The sequence below is a fragment of the Pteropus vampyrus genome, unplaced genomic scaffold, assembly GCF_000151845.1.
Source record: "Pteropus vampyrus isolate Shadow unplaced genomic scaffold, Pvam_2.0 Scaffold471, whole genome shotgun sequence".
NCBI lineage: Eukaryota > Metazoa > Chordata > Mammalia > Chiroptera > Pteropodidae > Pteropus > Pteropus vampyrus.
In genome coordinates this window covers 935,354-950,780 of record NW_011889252.1, presented here as the reverse complement: position 1 = coordinate 950,780, position 15,427 = coordinate 935,354, and the positions used below count along the sequence as shown (strand labels likewise).

General features: G+C 39.8%; 1 protein-coding gene across 1 annotated transcript in view; it reads right to left on the bottom strand.

Moving 5' to 3' along the window:
- Positions 1-15,427, bottom strand: part of BIN2 (bridging integrator 2) — a 28,471-nt gene that overhangs the window by 2,372 nt on the left and 10,672 nt on the right. Inside the window, exons 3-12 of the mRNA XM_011382365.2 lie at positions 12,689-12,743; positions 12,298-12,392; positions 11,694-11,789; positions 10,352-10,459; positions 9,939-10,024; positions 8,702-8,777; positions 7,756-7,838; positions 3,994-4,750; positions 2,530-2,610; positions 35-109 (exon numbers count right to left, since the gene is read on the bottom strand). Coding sequence (XP_011380667.1) covers positions 35-109; positions 2,530-2,610; positions 3,994-4,750; positions 7,756-7,838; positions 8,702-8,777; positions 9,939-10,024; positions 10,352-10,459; positions 11,694-11,789; positions 12,298-12,392; positions 12,689-12,743 — 1,512 coding nt within the window. The remainder of the gene's footprint in view (positions 1-34; positions 110-2,529; positions 2,611-3,993; positions 4,751-7,755; positions 7,839-8,701; positions 8,778-9,938; positions 10,025-10,351; positions 10,460-11,693; positions 11,790-12,297; positions 12,393-12,688; positions 12,744-15,427) is intronic.

Sequence of the window (15,427 nt, the reverse complement as noted above, 5' to 3'; positions counted from 1 at the left end):
ATCATCCTGTTTTCTGTGTATCTGGCCTCCTTACCTCTTCTTGAAGCTCAGGTGCCGTGATGATGCTTTCTTCGGGAACCTCAGAGTCATGAAGCTGGAGACCTTGGCTCTACAAAATGAAGAGTTCTGCCAGTGAGAGGTGGCTCACCCTTCCCAGCCTCTCAGCTTAGAAAGGTCTTCTGTGCTGTAAGTCCACAAGGGTCAGAGACAATACAATGGGTAAACATATAATGCTGTTTCACTACAGCCTGAGGGCATCAGGGAAGGCTTCACTGTCATCCTCTTTCACAGATCAAGAGACCAAGATTCAAAGAGTGATAAGACTTGCTGGGACAGGAAACTGACAGGATAGGTAGATAGGCAGTAATGAGCCGGAGGGAGAGGGACAATGAAGGGTTAATGAGGCTATGAGACCAGTTCAGCAGAAGAAAATATACAACCTGGGGTCTGGCAGTCTCGGGAGCCTCCCTTAGTCCCCTAAGGTCACAAGCCAGATAGGCAGACCAAAAAACCTAATAGTGCCTGGCTCCTTCCTCACCGCCTTCTCCCCTACCTGCAGCACTTCCCGTCAGTTAACTGCAAATGACCCTTATATGACCTTACTCTGGGGATGCTCAACTGGTATGGGCAAAATTAGTTAACTGGGCATGTGCCTACCCTCAAAATTCCTATGGTGCAGGTGTATGACTACGGGCACACACTGCAAAGGCCCCAGCTTGGAGTAGGGGTCTAAGGGAGCAGCAGAAAATTCAGCCATTTGAGGTAGGAGAGATGGAGGGAGAACAAAGAAACCCTATGGCCCATAGAAACCCCAACCCTGAACTTCTCAGGGCCCTCAATCCTCTATTGAGGCGCCTGCTTGGACTTTCTTCTGAGTGTACTTTACTCTGCCTATTTTACTTAATAAAATCACTTCTGTCTGCTACTTTTCATCCCATCTTTGTTCTCTGAGCGTCGGACCTCCACATAAATCTTTCATGGGGGACCCAAGGACTGAGCTCCTGACTCCCACAATGCAGATCCTTCATTGCTGGTAACAAAATCAGGTCTTTGGACCCCATTGTTGTTTCTACGATCAGACACCATGTGATTTGTGTGACATGGATATGTATGTATATGTATGTGGGAGTCTGTGAGGGTGTATAGGTCTTAAAACCACTACCTACCACTTTTAGACTAACCCTCCTCAAGAATGCACTGCAGCTCTTACATTTAGGTGATCCTAACTAACCTACAGCAGTTAAGAGAGACAGTGTACTGATCTTGTGAAGCTAAGCAGAGTGGGCCTCGTTAGCACTTGGATGGGAGACCACTTAAGAATATCGGGTGCTATAGGCTTTAAAAAAAGAGAGAAAGACAGTGTATAATGATTTCTTTGGGAAAAGTTCTAGGCTCTGTGATGAGAACCCAAGGTATGGAAAGCCTTGTTTAGGAATTGCTAAGCCAGAGGGAAGACCTTGGTACTCTACAGTTTAGAATGAATTATTTTTTAATTAAAATTTAAATCACATACTATAAAATTTACCCTTTTAAAGTGTAACCAATTTCTGTTAGCATTACAGACACTTGAAATGCTGTGATTTCTCCTTTAAGGAAATTTTCCTTGTTACACTTTCCCCTGATTCCATGCCATGAATCACGTCAAAGGTAATAACACCTCCCAGAAAGTTATCATTCTCTCTCAGGTAATTCAAATGCTGAGCACGAACAGATTTTCTCACAGTGATCTTTTTATTTACCCATTTTTATATGTGATATGTCTATAATTCTGCTTAAGAGAAAATAGGATTTATGATGCCTCTGGAAGGGAAGTAAACAGATCTTATAGGACATAGGCTTCAGAGGACTGATAGGCTAGGATCTAAGATGTTCTAGTTGCTTAATTCCATAGGAAAAATATGTCTCCTTAGTTAATGACCAAAGAAATCCCAAAGGAAAGGCTGGGAGTAAGAAAACACTATAAATCTTAAATATAAAGAGGTGGTCTCAGGGGAAAGGTGGGTTGTGTCCTGTATCTTTTTTCCCAACGAGGAGAGTGTTACTAGCCAGTTTCTCAAAATAGTCAGACAGCATCTTTGCCCCCATAATCTCCCCTTCAATAAGAGTACTCCAAGAATGCAAATTTGTTTCATTATTTGCCAGAGCCAAACAGAAGTTCACTCTATTGCTGTCTCTATACTAAAACCATATATTACAAAGTCAAATTTAAGTTAATTTTGGATTCTCCATAACGTCGAGTTACCCTTTTCAGTGCAGAAAAATGAGAAGTGCTACACTTTGCCTATTCAAAATGCAACAGCTACCCTATGCTTATTCACTATCTACATACCCTGCATCTCTCTCTCGATCAGCATAGCTACCTCAGACTAGAAACCAGCCAAGGGAAAGTTTTATATCTTGCTTTGTTAGGACCTCCAGTACCTCATGTGAATCAGGACTCAGGACATAATAATCACTTCTCGGCCTTTTGGCAAGGATCAAGGGAAGACTCAGGACATAGTAATATTGATGACTTATAGAGTTCAGTACCTCAGGCGTGTCAGCTGAGATAAGCTTATTGTTCTCTTCCTTCTCTTCCATCTTCCCTGCCTTGCCAGACTCTGAAGAAACCTGTGGATCGAAGTGGACAATGTAGGAGAAAGTCTCACATCTTCACGCCCTGGATGCCACCTGGTATCTTTTGTCCATGTTAATGCCTCTCAGATAGCAGGAGGCTCCCAAGGTAGCATGGTCAACTTTCAGTCAGGCATAGGCAGTAGTGGAGTGGTGTGATCTGAGGGGGTACCAGAAATCTCATACTCCCAGATAGCCCCATGGTTTATGTCCTGGGCTCCTTCATTACCCTAGTGTCACCTTCCCTGGCCACTGTTTAAAACTACAGTTCAGCCCCTACTCTCTGTGCCTTCCCCTGCTTCATTTTTCTCCATTTCTCTTATCACCACTAATTGTAATTTTACTTATTTATTCTGTTTCTTGTCTATCTTACCCCTTGATCACTAGGATGTAAGAGGCAGGAAGGCAATTTTATGTTTTGTTCACTGTAATACCCCATCTCCTAGAAAAGTGCCTGGTACATAGTAGGGGCCCAATAAGTAAACGTGGAATGACTCAATGAATCTTGGTGCCATCTAGTCAGATGTCTCACCATACGCAATGCACCTAACAAGTGATCTAATATTCTTCGCTTTTAGCTTTTAACATCAAGGAAGGAGAACTATTTCTCCAGGTGGTCTGTTCCATTTTGGTTTTTAGAAGCCCCTTGTATCCCCTTTCTCCTATATTTAAAAATTCTTTTCCATACCATTATGTAACAGAGCCGATTGCTGAAAAGTTCCTTGTATTGATTCAAAATTTACTTTTAAAAATCTTTACTTATAGGGCCTCAGGAGTCTAATAGAACAAGTCGAATCTCTCTCTGAGAGCCATGTAATTCGAATAGAACATGACTTGATTTCCAGATCCTCTCCAGGGGGTCTGTGTCTCTATTTTAACACAATTTCCTCATCTATATTCTCATCTTTCTAAAGACCATTTCTTTTGCTTTCCTTCTTCTGTGAGTTCCTTCTAGGTTTCTCTCATCAAAGAGAATATACCTCGGAAATTTGCTAATGCCATTTTGCTTGGGGTCTATTTGCCATAGTCACATGTATGACAAACTGAATTAAGACCCTCCTCCCTGCCCTGTATTAAAAAAGGCCAGTTGTAGGTTTCTTTATATTGGAACTCCCATAACTCAGAGAAAAAAAAAATTAGTAGGAATCTGCTTATAATATTAGAGATAAGCCCTTTGCAGAAATCAATTACCCTGAGTATAGATCACTAAATTAGTTGCTATGAAGATATGAAACAATTCCCAGAACCAAAAAAGGTGACCAAGAGTATCTCTGAGACTATACTATAATAACATAAAATCCGATCAACTGTGGGACAACCTGACTATAGTAAAGATGAGCTACATGGAGGTTATAAAAGAGAATACTCATGCATTCTCACCTGAGGGATCATCGAGGTAGGGGAAGTACAAAGTTCTTCTGGGTTCAGATTGGTGGCGTTTTCCTTTTCTCTGGCCTCAGGAGTTCTTACCGGCTTCCCTGGTGGCTGTGGATCAAAAGAGACCTCCAAGGAGGTCCTAGGACTCGGAGTCCCAGCCCCTAAGAAGGCCCTGGGGCTGGTGGGCGAACCCTGGTTAGAGGCTGTAGGGCTGGAGGGTATGTTCCCTGAGGAGGTCATGGGGCTAGAAGTGGCTTTGGGTGGAGGAGGCCTATTAGGGGGTGCTGAAGTTCTCTGGACAGAGGCTCTCTTCTTTGGTTGTTCAGATCCTTCACTTGAGGTGCGGGTTCGGAAGACTACTTCTGGGAGAGATGAAGGCTGCTCTGAAGGGATCAGGGCTCTGCCTGGTGATGAAGCTGGGGAGCCAGGGGGAACTTCCTCCTGGGACTTCTCATCCTCAATGGTAGGAGAAGGCTGGGCCTGGGTGGGGCCATTGCAGGCTGGCGGAGGCCCTTCCTCCTCAGAGGTGCTTGCTTCAGCCTTTTCATCCTCTATTTCCTTATCTTTTAAGGGCTCTTCTTTAATCTCACTGTTGTCTTCTCCCTGGGCTGGATCAGATGCCAGCTCTTCTTCACTTGCTGAGATGGAGTCCCTCTCACTCTTCAAGGAAAGTGCAGAGGGACTGGTAGGTGAGGTAACAGGGCTGGAGGTTGTAGATGTTCGAACCGGGGAAGAGATGACTAAAGAGCGTCTGCTACTGCTAAAAAAGGAAGGGTATTCAGATTTAGAAGAGCTAAAAACTCCAAGTTTTATTGGGCATTTTTAAATAACCCAAAATAATGATGTATGCATAGAATGATAAAACAGAATAAAGCAATTTAAAATTATTATAGAAAGTCTGTATAATTTGCTATAATAATGCTTATGTTATAAAAAGGCTATCAAATTTTATCCACATCACGATCTCAATTATGTAAAAATATATAAAGAAAAAGAGATTGGGAAAAATAACAGCAAAATACTAACAAAATATTTTCTCTGGGGAAAACATTCATGGGTGATATACAATTAATCCTCATGGAGACTGTATATGCAAATTCATCTACTCCCTAAAAATGACTTGTAACCCAAAATTAATACTTGTGATGCTTTCATGGTCATTCATGGACATGGGCAAGTTGCAAAAAATCAGTGCCTGATGGCACTTCTGCCTTTTTGCTTCGGTTCTCATACTGTAAACAAGTCATTTTTCCATGCTTTTTTACACTGCTGTACTTTTTTGTTGGTGATTTTGCTGTTTCAAATGGCCTCCAAGTGTAGTGCTGAAGTGCTAAGAGCAAGAAGACTGATGTGCTTTACAGAGGAAGTGTGTGTGTGTGTGTGTGTGTGTGTGTGTTAGATAAGCTTCGTTCAGGCATGAGCTATAGTGCTGTTGGCTGTGAGTTCAATATTAATGAATCAACAATATATATTAAGTAAGGTGTCTTTAAACAGAAACACATAGAAGACAAGGTTATGTATTGATTAGTTGATGAAAATGTTGGGACCAGAGGCTCAGAGAAACTTAATACCGTTGTTTCCTCTAAAAGTGATGGTTCAGTATTCACTAATTTAGTGACTTTATAGAACATAACTACCATGAATAACAAAAATGACTATAACACTTAGCGAGTATACTGGATACTGTGCTGAGTGCTTCTATAGCCAACATCAGCTTGGATCCCACACACCTCCTTAAATGCCTCCTATATACTGTCCACCAAATGATTAAGCAACCCATAAATACTTACTCGACAGGTACTAACTATGTGTTGTGTCCTGGGCACAAGAATGGGAGATTGGGATAGGAAGAGAAAGAGAGAAACTTAGTTCCTGCCGTATGAGAGATTCTGATGTGACAAAAGCTGAGTGATGTAAAGTTCTTTCTAGTATTAGTATTCTAGAGTCAGTAGGTTTAGAAGGCCCAGGACACAGCAAGAAAACACCAGATTTCCCTACAAGGTTCTGGAACATATTGGTGTAAGTAATGGTAAGTTTCAGATGAATGGAAAATTAGGGAGAATTCTGGCTTTCAATACTGGGAAGAGGAAAAGAGTTTCTGGAGGGAATTCATATAGGAACTCTACGTTGGCCCTGTAGTGATTCCTTTTAATAGTCTGTAATTGCTAAATGAGTAGTACAAGCAGCAGATGTTAGCCCTCGTCTCCCTTCAAGTCCTAAGCTCAGTTTCGCCACCTCCTTAAAAGCCTTCCTTGATCTAGATCTACACATTGACGGTTACTTACCTTTCTGGAACTCTTACTGGTCTCATTAGGTTCTTTGGTCTCATTAGGTACTTTGTATATGCAAGTTTATATCGTTCCTTGACTCCTTAGGCACATTTTCTGTCCTTCAAACTTTTCATAAATCAGGGAAAGACTAAATCTCCCTATGTCTTTGGATAGATACCTAACTCTCGGCTCAAAACCTTATGCATTGGAGGAACTCAATAAAACTTCCTAAACAAAGGCTTCAGCATAAGAAAGTGATCACATTCTGAGGGACCAGTGAATTGCTTACACTCGCCATCATAAAGAATATATAAAGGCAATAGACACCACACATAAAAAGAAAGGAAAATCAAACCATAAAAGATAGAGGAAGGATTATTTGTAATGCATATCATTAAAGGATTAATATCCAGAATGTACAAAAAAAACCCAAACAAACAATAATACATTTAAATACATTTTTTAAAAAAAGAGTAAACAATCCAAATAAAAAATGTGAAAAAAGGATAAACAAGAGAGTTATAGAACAGGAATCTTAAATGGCTAATAAGAAAAGATGTTCAAGCTCACTGGCAATTGTGGAGATATGAATGAAAATTGCAAGAAATTTTATTTCATGCCCATTAGCTTGGAAAAATTAGGAAGTCTGATATTGTCACATGTAGCAATGGGGGCTTTTATTCACTGATGGCAGATCGTAAATTGGAACAATCACTTTGAAGAGCAATTTGGCCATGGCAATATCTAGTAAGGCTGAAGAAGCCCAAATGCAAAGACTCTGACTCAGCAATGCCACTCCCAGTACACACCCTAAAGAACCTCTTGATAGCTTTCACAATGAGAAACATAAAACAGGTTCACTGCAACATTATTTGCAATAGCAAAAGCTGGAAAACAGTCCAAATGTCCATCAGCACGAGGACAGATAAACTGTCAACTAGCCATACAACAGCATCCATAAAAGTATGCAAAGGACAGATCAGAGCTAGCAACATGGAGCAACAACGATAAATAAATCTCACAAACAGTTCTAAGAGAATAAAAGAAGTTGCAAAAGAATACATACAGTATAATTCTATTTATATAAAGTTTAAAAACATGTAAAACAATACTTTCTCTGTGTGCATATATGTGTATAATAAAAGTAAAAAGACATACATGGGGATGGTAAATATTAAATTTAAGATAGTGATTACCTTTGGTGGGGCCAGGAAAAGAAAGTGAGTGAGGAAGGGACATTGGGAGCTTCATTTATATATAATAGCTGATTTCTTAAATTCGGTGATACGTATTTGTTATATTATTCTTTATGCCTTTAGTTACAGCTGAAATATTTCATGAAAAGAAAAAGAATTTATATAGGGGTGTAGTATAAACAACAAATAATATCATGCACATGAACACAGAGGAAAGGCCAGGATTTGGAACTGGTGAAAGGGTGTCAAATATGTTCACGCAAAGAACAAGTGAAGCAGAGAAGTCTCAAGTTGCTCACCTTGATAGTCCCTTCACCACAAAGACTTTATTGGAATGTTGCTTCTCCAGTTTGCTCATCACCTCGTAGAGATTGTGGTTCAGCTAGAGCCAGCAAGAGAGAAGAGGGTACTAGCTACATAGAACGTGAGACTGGTATATCCCTTCTCTCCTCACTTTCAGACAGCTCTCCAAATAAAAGCTCCCTTTAAATAAAACACTTAACTATAAAATTCTTCCTCATTTCTTTTGCACTAGTGTTTAGGGTCCTGTCTTGCCACCCCTTTTTCCTTAACTTCCTTCTTAAGTTCTGCCTCTTCCATCAGACTGGCAGCTTTCTTAAGGCTGGGTCCTTGATGTTTAATGTTTGATTTGAGGTTTTAGCTTCTTGCAGGTGATCCAGGAAATAACAATTCATTGTAATATTAACTAGGCGAACCATAATTTAGCCAAAGTACCTGTGGAGAGGAACATGTGTGGATGTGGATGTGAATATAATCAATACTGTAATAGCAAAGTCTTAGAATCCCAGGACTAGAAAAGACCCCATGAGGTCAGGTTCTTTGGCTGCCTGTCACAGAATAGGGTTGGCCCTACTGAAGAAGATAGACTACCTAAGAAACTGACTTGTGCTTAAACACTGCCCTCTCTGCTCCCTAGCAACAAAAGATAGATATGTTACAACTTGGTTTCCCATTTCAGCTTAGACCTAACCTCCCTTATTGATCTGAAGCTCAAGTTTAGATGTTATTTTTTAGTTAATGGAGATGGAAGAGGTCTTCTGATACGTATATATGTCCTTTAATACAGTCAACACAGTCGATCAAGTGCTATTATTTCACCATGGAGAAAAGGTTAAAATTTGTGGTGCCTTTATGGATATTTGGTGAGATTATGTAAATTAGGACTACCTTCATATTTACTAGAAAAACCCACTGAGGTGTCTAAATTGTCCAACTGTTTCTCACCTTGCTCATCTCCCTGTAGAAGACGTCCTTCAAGTTGGAAATGTTTTGGAAGATGGTCACGTAACAGCCAATACGACTATCAGGAGGCAAAACAACAAACATATACAGGTAAGGGTTGGTAAAGTCTTTGTTTGAAGTATGAGATAGGAGCTTAAGCCAAAACCAGCCACCATCGATGCTCCTCAGAGAAAAGCACCTCACATCCCAAGACTCAGGATGTTCTGGGATCTGGATTGCTCAGAGCCAGGCCAGGAGCACACTTGACTCTAAGGAGTGAGAAGGCCAAAAGAAACACTATACTATTGCCAGGGCTGACACCAAAGTATAACAGATCTCTAGTTCCATGAAGTTATCTGATTCAGGCTCTTTAGGTATTGAAGAAGACGTGAAAGTGTTTTGAAGAACTTTTAAAGTACTACGCAAATAAAAGGCCACATAATTATAATTATTATAAGTAATTATTCTTTCTCATTATGCAATATTGGACTTCTATGAAGCTATATGCACATTAATGGAATTCTACTGGAAATGAATTGGGGAAGTTTACATTTTAAAAAATTATTAAATTTCAATTCTTCTTAAATTAAGAGTTACATAATTAATGTTTAGAACACATGTAATCATGAAAAAGGCTCCATTATATGTAGACTAATAATAAGTGACAATATGAAGTACTCTTACCACAATAGCGTTAAAGCATATCTTGTACAGTGAAAAGAAAAAAGGATACAAATAGAATTTCTGCTCAGGTTCCTCTCCTAATACAGAAAATTTATATCCAAAACAATTTTACCTACTGTGAAGCAAAGACATCTTCATTAATGGAAATAATTATCCCACAAGTTTATCTATGTAAATCTATGTAAATCTCGATGACCACAAACCAGTACGCCCTTAAAACAATACACCCTTGTGCATGAAACCAGATTTTCTTAGTATGCATGATGACAGCACTTTACTTGCCAAGATCTCTCCTATCCAAGAAGCACCTTATTTTTAAACCCAGAAAAGCTGGCAGGGTAAGGATAGTTATCTCTGTATTGCAGATGAAGAAATCAGAGCCTAGAGCGATAAGGCAGCTTGCCTAATATCACACAGCGTTAGTAGCAGGGCTGAGGCTACATCCCACTCTTGGGCCAGGGCTCCTTCTTTTATGAGGTGACATGTTTGGGCAGCCAAGTTGCTTGGGCCTCCACTGGCCCAGAAGTCCAGCACTTTCCTGAATCTCAATCATTACCTATTATAAAGAACAGGCAGCTCCTCTAGTAGTTCCTGGTTTAGATCTTCAAACACAGCCTGGGCTTTGTTGAACTCTTCCTCTGCCTAGGTGGTAAAAGAGACAGGACAATTTCCCTCAACCATGAACTCCAGGCTAGAAGCTGCTTCTTTTATCCTCTGTATTTTTTTCAGAGAATAGGCTTACTTGGAACTACACCTCTTCTTCCCCAGACCCATGCCCTTCCCAGCCTCGAGTCTCTGGCTCTCCTTACAGCATGGGTGTCAAAGGAAACAGAATTTCCTTCAGGACACTGGATGTTGAATTTATCATTTCCTAAACCCAGTGTGGCCCAGCCACCTGCCACCATTATGGGGAGAGAGAGGGCAGGAAGGTTTTATTAGGCTTTCTTTACTTTTCTTTTTTTTTTTTACCTTGGCAGTCTTGGCCTCATCTTTCTTCTTGGCATTCTGCACCGCCTCCAGGTGGTGTCGGGCACTATCATAGTCCACGAGTTTCCGACCCCGCTTGGCAATTCTTTCCTAACCCAGAGTCATGAGAGAGGGCGTTGGTACTCTTCCGTGTCAGGACATAGGTTAGCAGAGTATCAGAGAGGGAAGATTCCTGGGTCCTATTATCAAATTTCATGTTCTAACAGAGTTTTGTGCCCAAGGGTTCTCCCTCACTATCTGGAAAGAGTGGGAATTCTCAGAGGCAACTAGGGTAAAGGACAATCCTAACAGAGCAAATGGAAGCCTGCGTTAAATATTAATATTTCCTATAAATTCACTATAAACTGGTTCAGCCTTCAGGAGAAATGATCTTGAGAATCCTATGAAATTTAAAAGCAGGAGTTTTGGGTCCTCTTCCCAATACTGCCATTTATTAGCCTTGTGACCTAGGGCAAAGCCCATCTCTTTTGGAGCCTCAGTAACCTCATCTGCCCTATAGTGTTATTTTAAAGATCAAACGCTGAATATAAAGTATTTTGAAAATCCTAAAGCAATAAAAATATGAGCAGTGAGAAAAGTCTACTCAATCTCATCTAAACTATGAATTATACCAGAGAGAAGAAAACAATGTTATTGATCTGTCTCATTCTCTCAGTCACAGAATTTGAAAGTATCTTAGCCATTATCTAGTCCAACTTCCTATGCAATACATGAAGCTTCTCTACAATATCCAAGATAAGAGGTAGTTTGACTTTTATTTAAACAGAATAGACAACCCACTATCTCATAGTATATTTCATTTTATTTCATTTTTGGAAAGCTTTAACTATTAGAAACTTAAGGTTCCCTCTCATTTCTTCCTATTAATCTCAAATAAGTGTCTGTTAGACTAAATATGAGTTAAATGAATACATGAACTTCAATTCTACTTTCTGGAACAGTTTAAAACTGGCTCAATTCTCTTTCACCTTCAAAGTTTTTGAAGAAAATTATTATGACTCCTCTAAGTTTCTGCTTCTCAGCAGTGAACATCTTCTGGTCCCATCAATTGTTTCTCATAACTAAAATGATGCTCTGTCCTAGATCTAATTTAAAACCAGCCCAAATCTAGTTCACTGAAATCTAAGTCTAAACATAACCTTCACACTACCTCTAACCTTTTACCCTAACCTCTTGTCTAGCCCTCAACTTTAATCCTTCTCTGAACCTACCCAACTTCATTCCTAACTATGAGCATTAACTCTACTTATAATGTTTAACCCAATACGGCCTCTAACTAATACGGGCCACTCATAACCCCTCCTTGATTTTGTAAATTGAGTACCTTAATCTCGCTGAACTGGGCTACATAGTTTTCCATGGTCCTCAAAGCCTGGTCAGCTAGTTTCTCTTCATAGTCTTCCCAAAGGAGATCATTATTCTGTGGGATAGAGGCAGAGGAGCATGGTGAAGGCTCTACTTCTCAACAACAACTGCCTATTGGAGAAATACCCAAATTCTTCCTGCAACAGACTTCCTTTCTGGAGAATTGTATTTAGAATATTATGTTGGATTCTGGGAGGAAGAGTCAGATGGAGAAAATAACCCTTCCCCAAGGAACTTCCTTATAAGAGACTGGAGGTACATTCAAGAATTAAGAACAGGAACAGATGGTCTGAGTCTTCAACTCTAGTGCTTAAAGAATGGGGAAGTTTGGGAATAAATAACTACATGAAATTAGTTTTCAAAAAACAACCAATCAGGTTTTATGTAGGTAAAACTTCTATAAGGTTTTAAAGAGAGAAAAGAGAGTCAAAGCAGAGCAGTCCACACAGATTAGGGAAAGTTCGTTTTTACTTTCACAGTTACAGCTTTTCCCTTCCACCTATGAGGTTAAGATGAGGGTAGGAGAGCGTTGTGAAGAGTTGTAAAGCCCGAAACACTCTTACCCCTACAATGGCCTTTAGCTCCTCGTGACCATCCCACTCGCTGCTGTAGATTTCCTGCAGGGTTTCTGACACTTTCTTTGAACTTTCATGCATCACTGAAAAGAGAGAACTCAATCCTACCAAAACGTTTCTTAAAAACTATTTTGGAATGATCACATGGGTGACAGGCAAATCAGTGGGTCCAATTCAGAAGGACAAACTCAGAAGGTTTGGGTTATCACTGAGTTAGATGGGGCTGAGATAGGAAAAGTTACTCTTCCTGGTCCACAAAGTTCCAGGAGTCAGAGGCAGGCAAGTGACAAAAGCCTGAGCATCATTGTTTCTTCTGTCCCCCAGACCTCTTACTAGCTGCATGAATACTCTCTGTATCTGCCCACGTTGCAATACCCACCTTTGACTGCACTAAGGAAGTTCTTCAGGTCCTTGTGTAGCCTGAGGCCTTCCGCCTGAAAGGGAGAAAGGCCTTTGGTGACTAAAGAGATACATTTGGAAAGATGCTCCAGAGGTCAAAGTATAAAAGTAGCTTAAAAGCAGAAATCAATCGTAGAATGTCTTCAAACATCTGCAACTGTGGTAAATTAGCTTTTACACTCTTCACCAAGAAGTTGTAGGTTTTCTCTTTTTAAGAGAAAAATTTTAAGTTGGGAGATTGTTCCCATTGCTTTGGCATGTCTTCTTCCTCTGTTCTCCTTTCCAGTGAACAAAGGCCTATACCCAAGTTCCTCTGTTGAAATGTAAATGTCCTATGATCCCATGTATATGATCCTCCGGCTTACACCTTCCTCTCTGGGTAAAATGCTACCATCTTCTTTAGACACACGACCCACTTCTTTCTCTGCACCCTCACACAGGTCATTTCTCACCTCTCCTGATGTCTTCCTCTGCCTTGCCCCACTTTACCCTTCTCTTTCATCAGTCACCTGCTTTACACTTCTCTTTCAAGGAGCCTCATCGACTCTCCTCCTCTTCCAACTCCAATGTCATCATCTATAGTTTTATCTACCTACCTGATTCTATATTTGTCCCTGTCTCTGAATTCATTTTTTTATGCTAATTTAGGTCTCCTTCCTCTAAAAAAGAGGAAAAGAGGAAGGAGAGGAAGGTATCATTTAGATTTGGAAGTTCAAATCTCAACCCAAGAAATGAACCACATTTGTTAGAAATATGACAAAAGTTCATTTAGCCTTTGCTTCTTGAATATCTCCAGCAATCAGAAATGCATGACCTCTTCCTGAGGCTGCACTTCATTTTTAAATAGCTCTACTAAAACTCTTGCACACTGGTCTTAGATTCGCCTTCTGTATTCATAGTAGATGTAATTTCTTTTACACATATGTATGAAGACCTCTTTCACATGCCCTGTACTGTCTTCTTTTTCACAGGCTTCCTCAGTTGTTTCTCTTGGTGTTGTTTAAAGCCCCTTCCCATTCTGGTCTCTTTTCTTTGTGTGAACCCCAGTTTCTAGGAGTTGGGTGAGAAGGAATTTTGAGGCCAGACAACAGACATTTTGGAGTGTGACTTCAGGAGTGTGGGACTGGACTAAAAGTGCAGCCCAGTTCAAGTGTATTGCATAGAACCAGGCCCATGAGCTGGAACAGTGATCTTCACACACGTTCAAGTGATGGAGTATTTGAGCTAAGATGCATTATACAGTACACCATAAAATACTTGTGAACTTGTTCATTTTATTTGCTGGTGTTCATTACTATATAGGCGATTGAGCATACCAAAAGTACAAAAAAACTTATAGGAGAAAAACTGACAATTCAGTAAATTCTATTTAACAACTTAAATTAAAAATTTTTTATCTGTGGAAATCTTTGAGGGAAAGATCATTATTATTTAATTTTAGCAACATAAAATCTAGGTCTACTCAGTCAAATAAATAAAACTAGACTAATTTTATTCATCTTCTTGCTTCCAGAGCTCACCTCTAAATCACTCCGAATTCATGACCATAGTTCAGGTTAAAAGTCCTTCTTAGGGGGCTGAATGCCAGGGCTCAAGGGACATAAAGACAAAGACAGTCTTGAAGAAGTCTAAGGCACTGTCAGGGATGGGGAAGAATTGGGATTGTGTAGTGTGTCGCAGCAAATGTAAATCAAGAGAGCATCGGAGAAATGACCGAGGAGGGGCAGATGCTACAGAGGGGTTAGAATGCAGAAGGAATTGGTAAAAGTCACTGACTTGGTAACTGGGGGTCACTGGTGACCATGAGAAAGTACATGATGGAGACAAATTCAGTCAGTTAAAAAATTTTAGAAATACCCAGCATTCACTAAGAACGTTTCACTTCCTCCTTGGTTTTTCATTGACAGTAAAAAGTTTAAATAATCTAAGATGTTAAGTATGCATGATATCTTTTAAACATGGCAATGGTAGGTAGGTATAAATTTGAGGTTTTGAAAATATGATAACCAAGGTTTTAAAGAGTTTTAAGGATTATAAAAATTAACAAGGATTTCAATTTCTTTTTTTGAAACAAAACAATGTGGACTCAACTTTTTACTTCATCATGAAAATTTGGTCTCAAAAATACATATTTGAGGAATAAAAGCTGTTAAACTATCTTGCATAATTTCCACAAATGAAATTCTTAATTATTTATCCTATCAGATATTATATGGCCTGAAAAATCAGATCAATAACCAAGGCTACCATATATGATTGTGCAGGTTCACACTGTTCAAAACTAGAGGGTACTATTTATACCATAGTCCATAAAATATGAATGCCTTCTGTCCTCCATTTTACCTCACACATCCATTCTTGTATTTTAGAACCAAGCTCCCTGGTCAAAGTTCTTCCTTTATGCTCTTGCTCTTTCTTTGAGGAGATAAAGTACGTGGGGTGGGGGAGTGGGGGCCGGGAGACAGTATTGGGTGTCATTTTATTTCTCTGACCTGTCTGTCCTCCCTGAAATGTCTCCAGGCTGAATAATCCCAGCACATTACTTCTTTCCTGACAGATGTAACTGTCACAGTCTTAGGTTCACACTTGTCTCACAGTTAAAAACTTGTCTCTACTATCGACGAGCAAGTTTTTCCACTTCTCTGGCTTTAGTTTCCTCATCTATAAATGCCAAGTAAAGCCATTTCTAGCTCCAGATCTTTTTATCACTTCTGCTCTG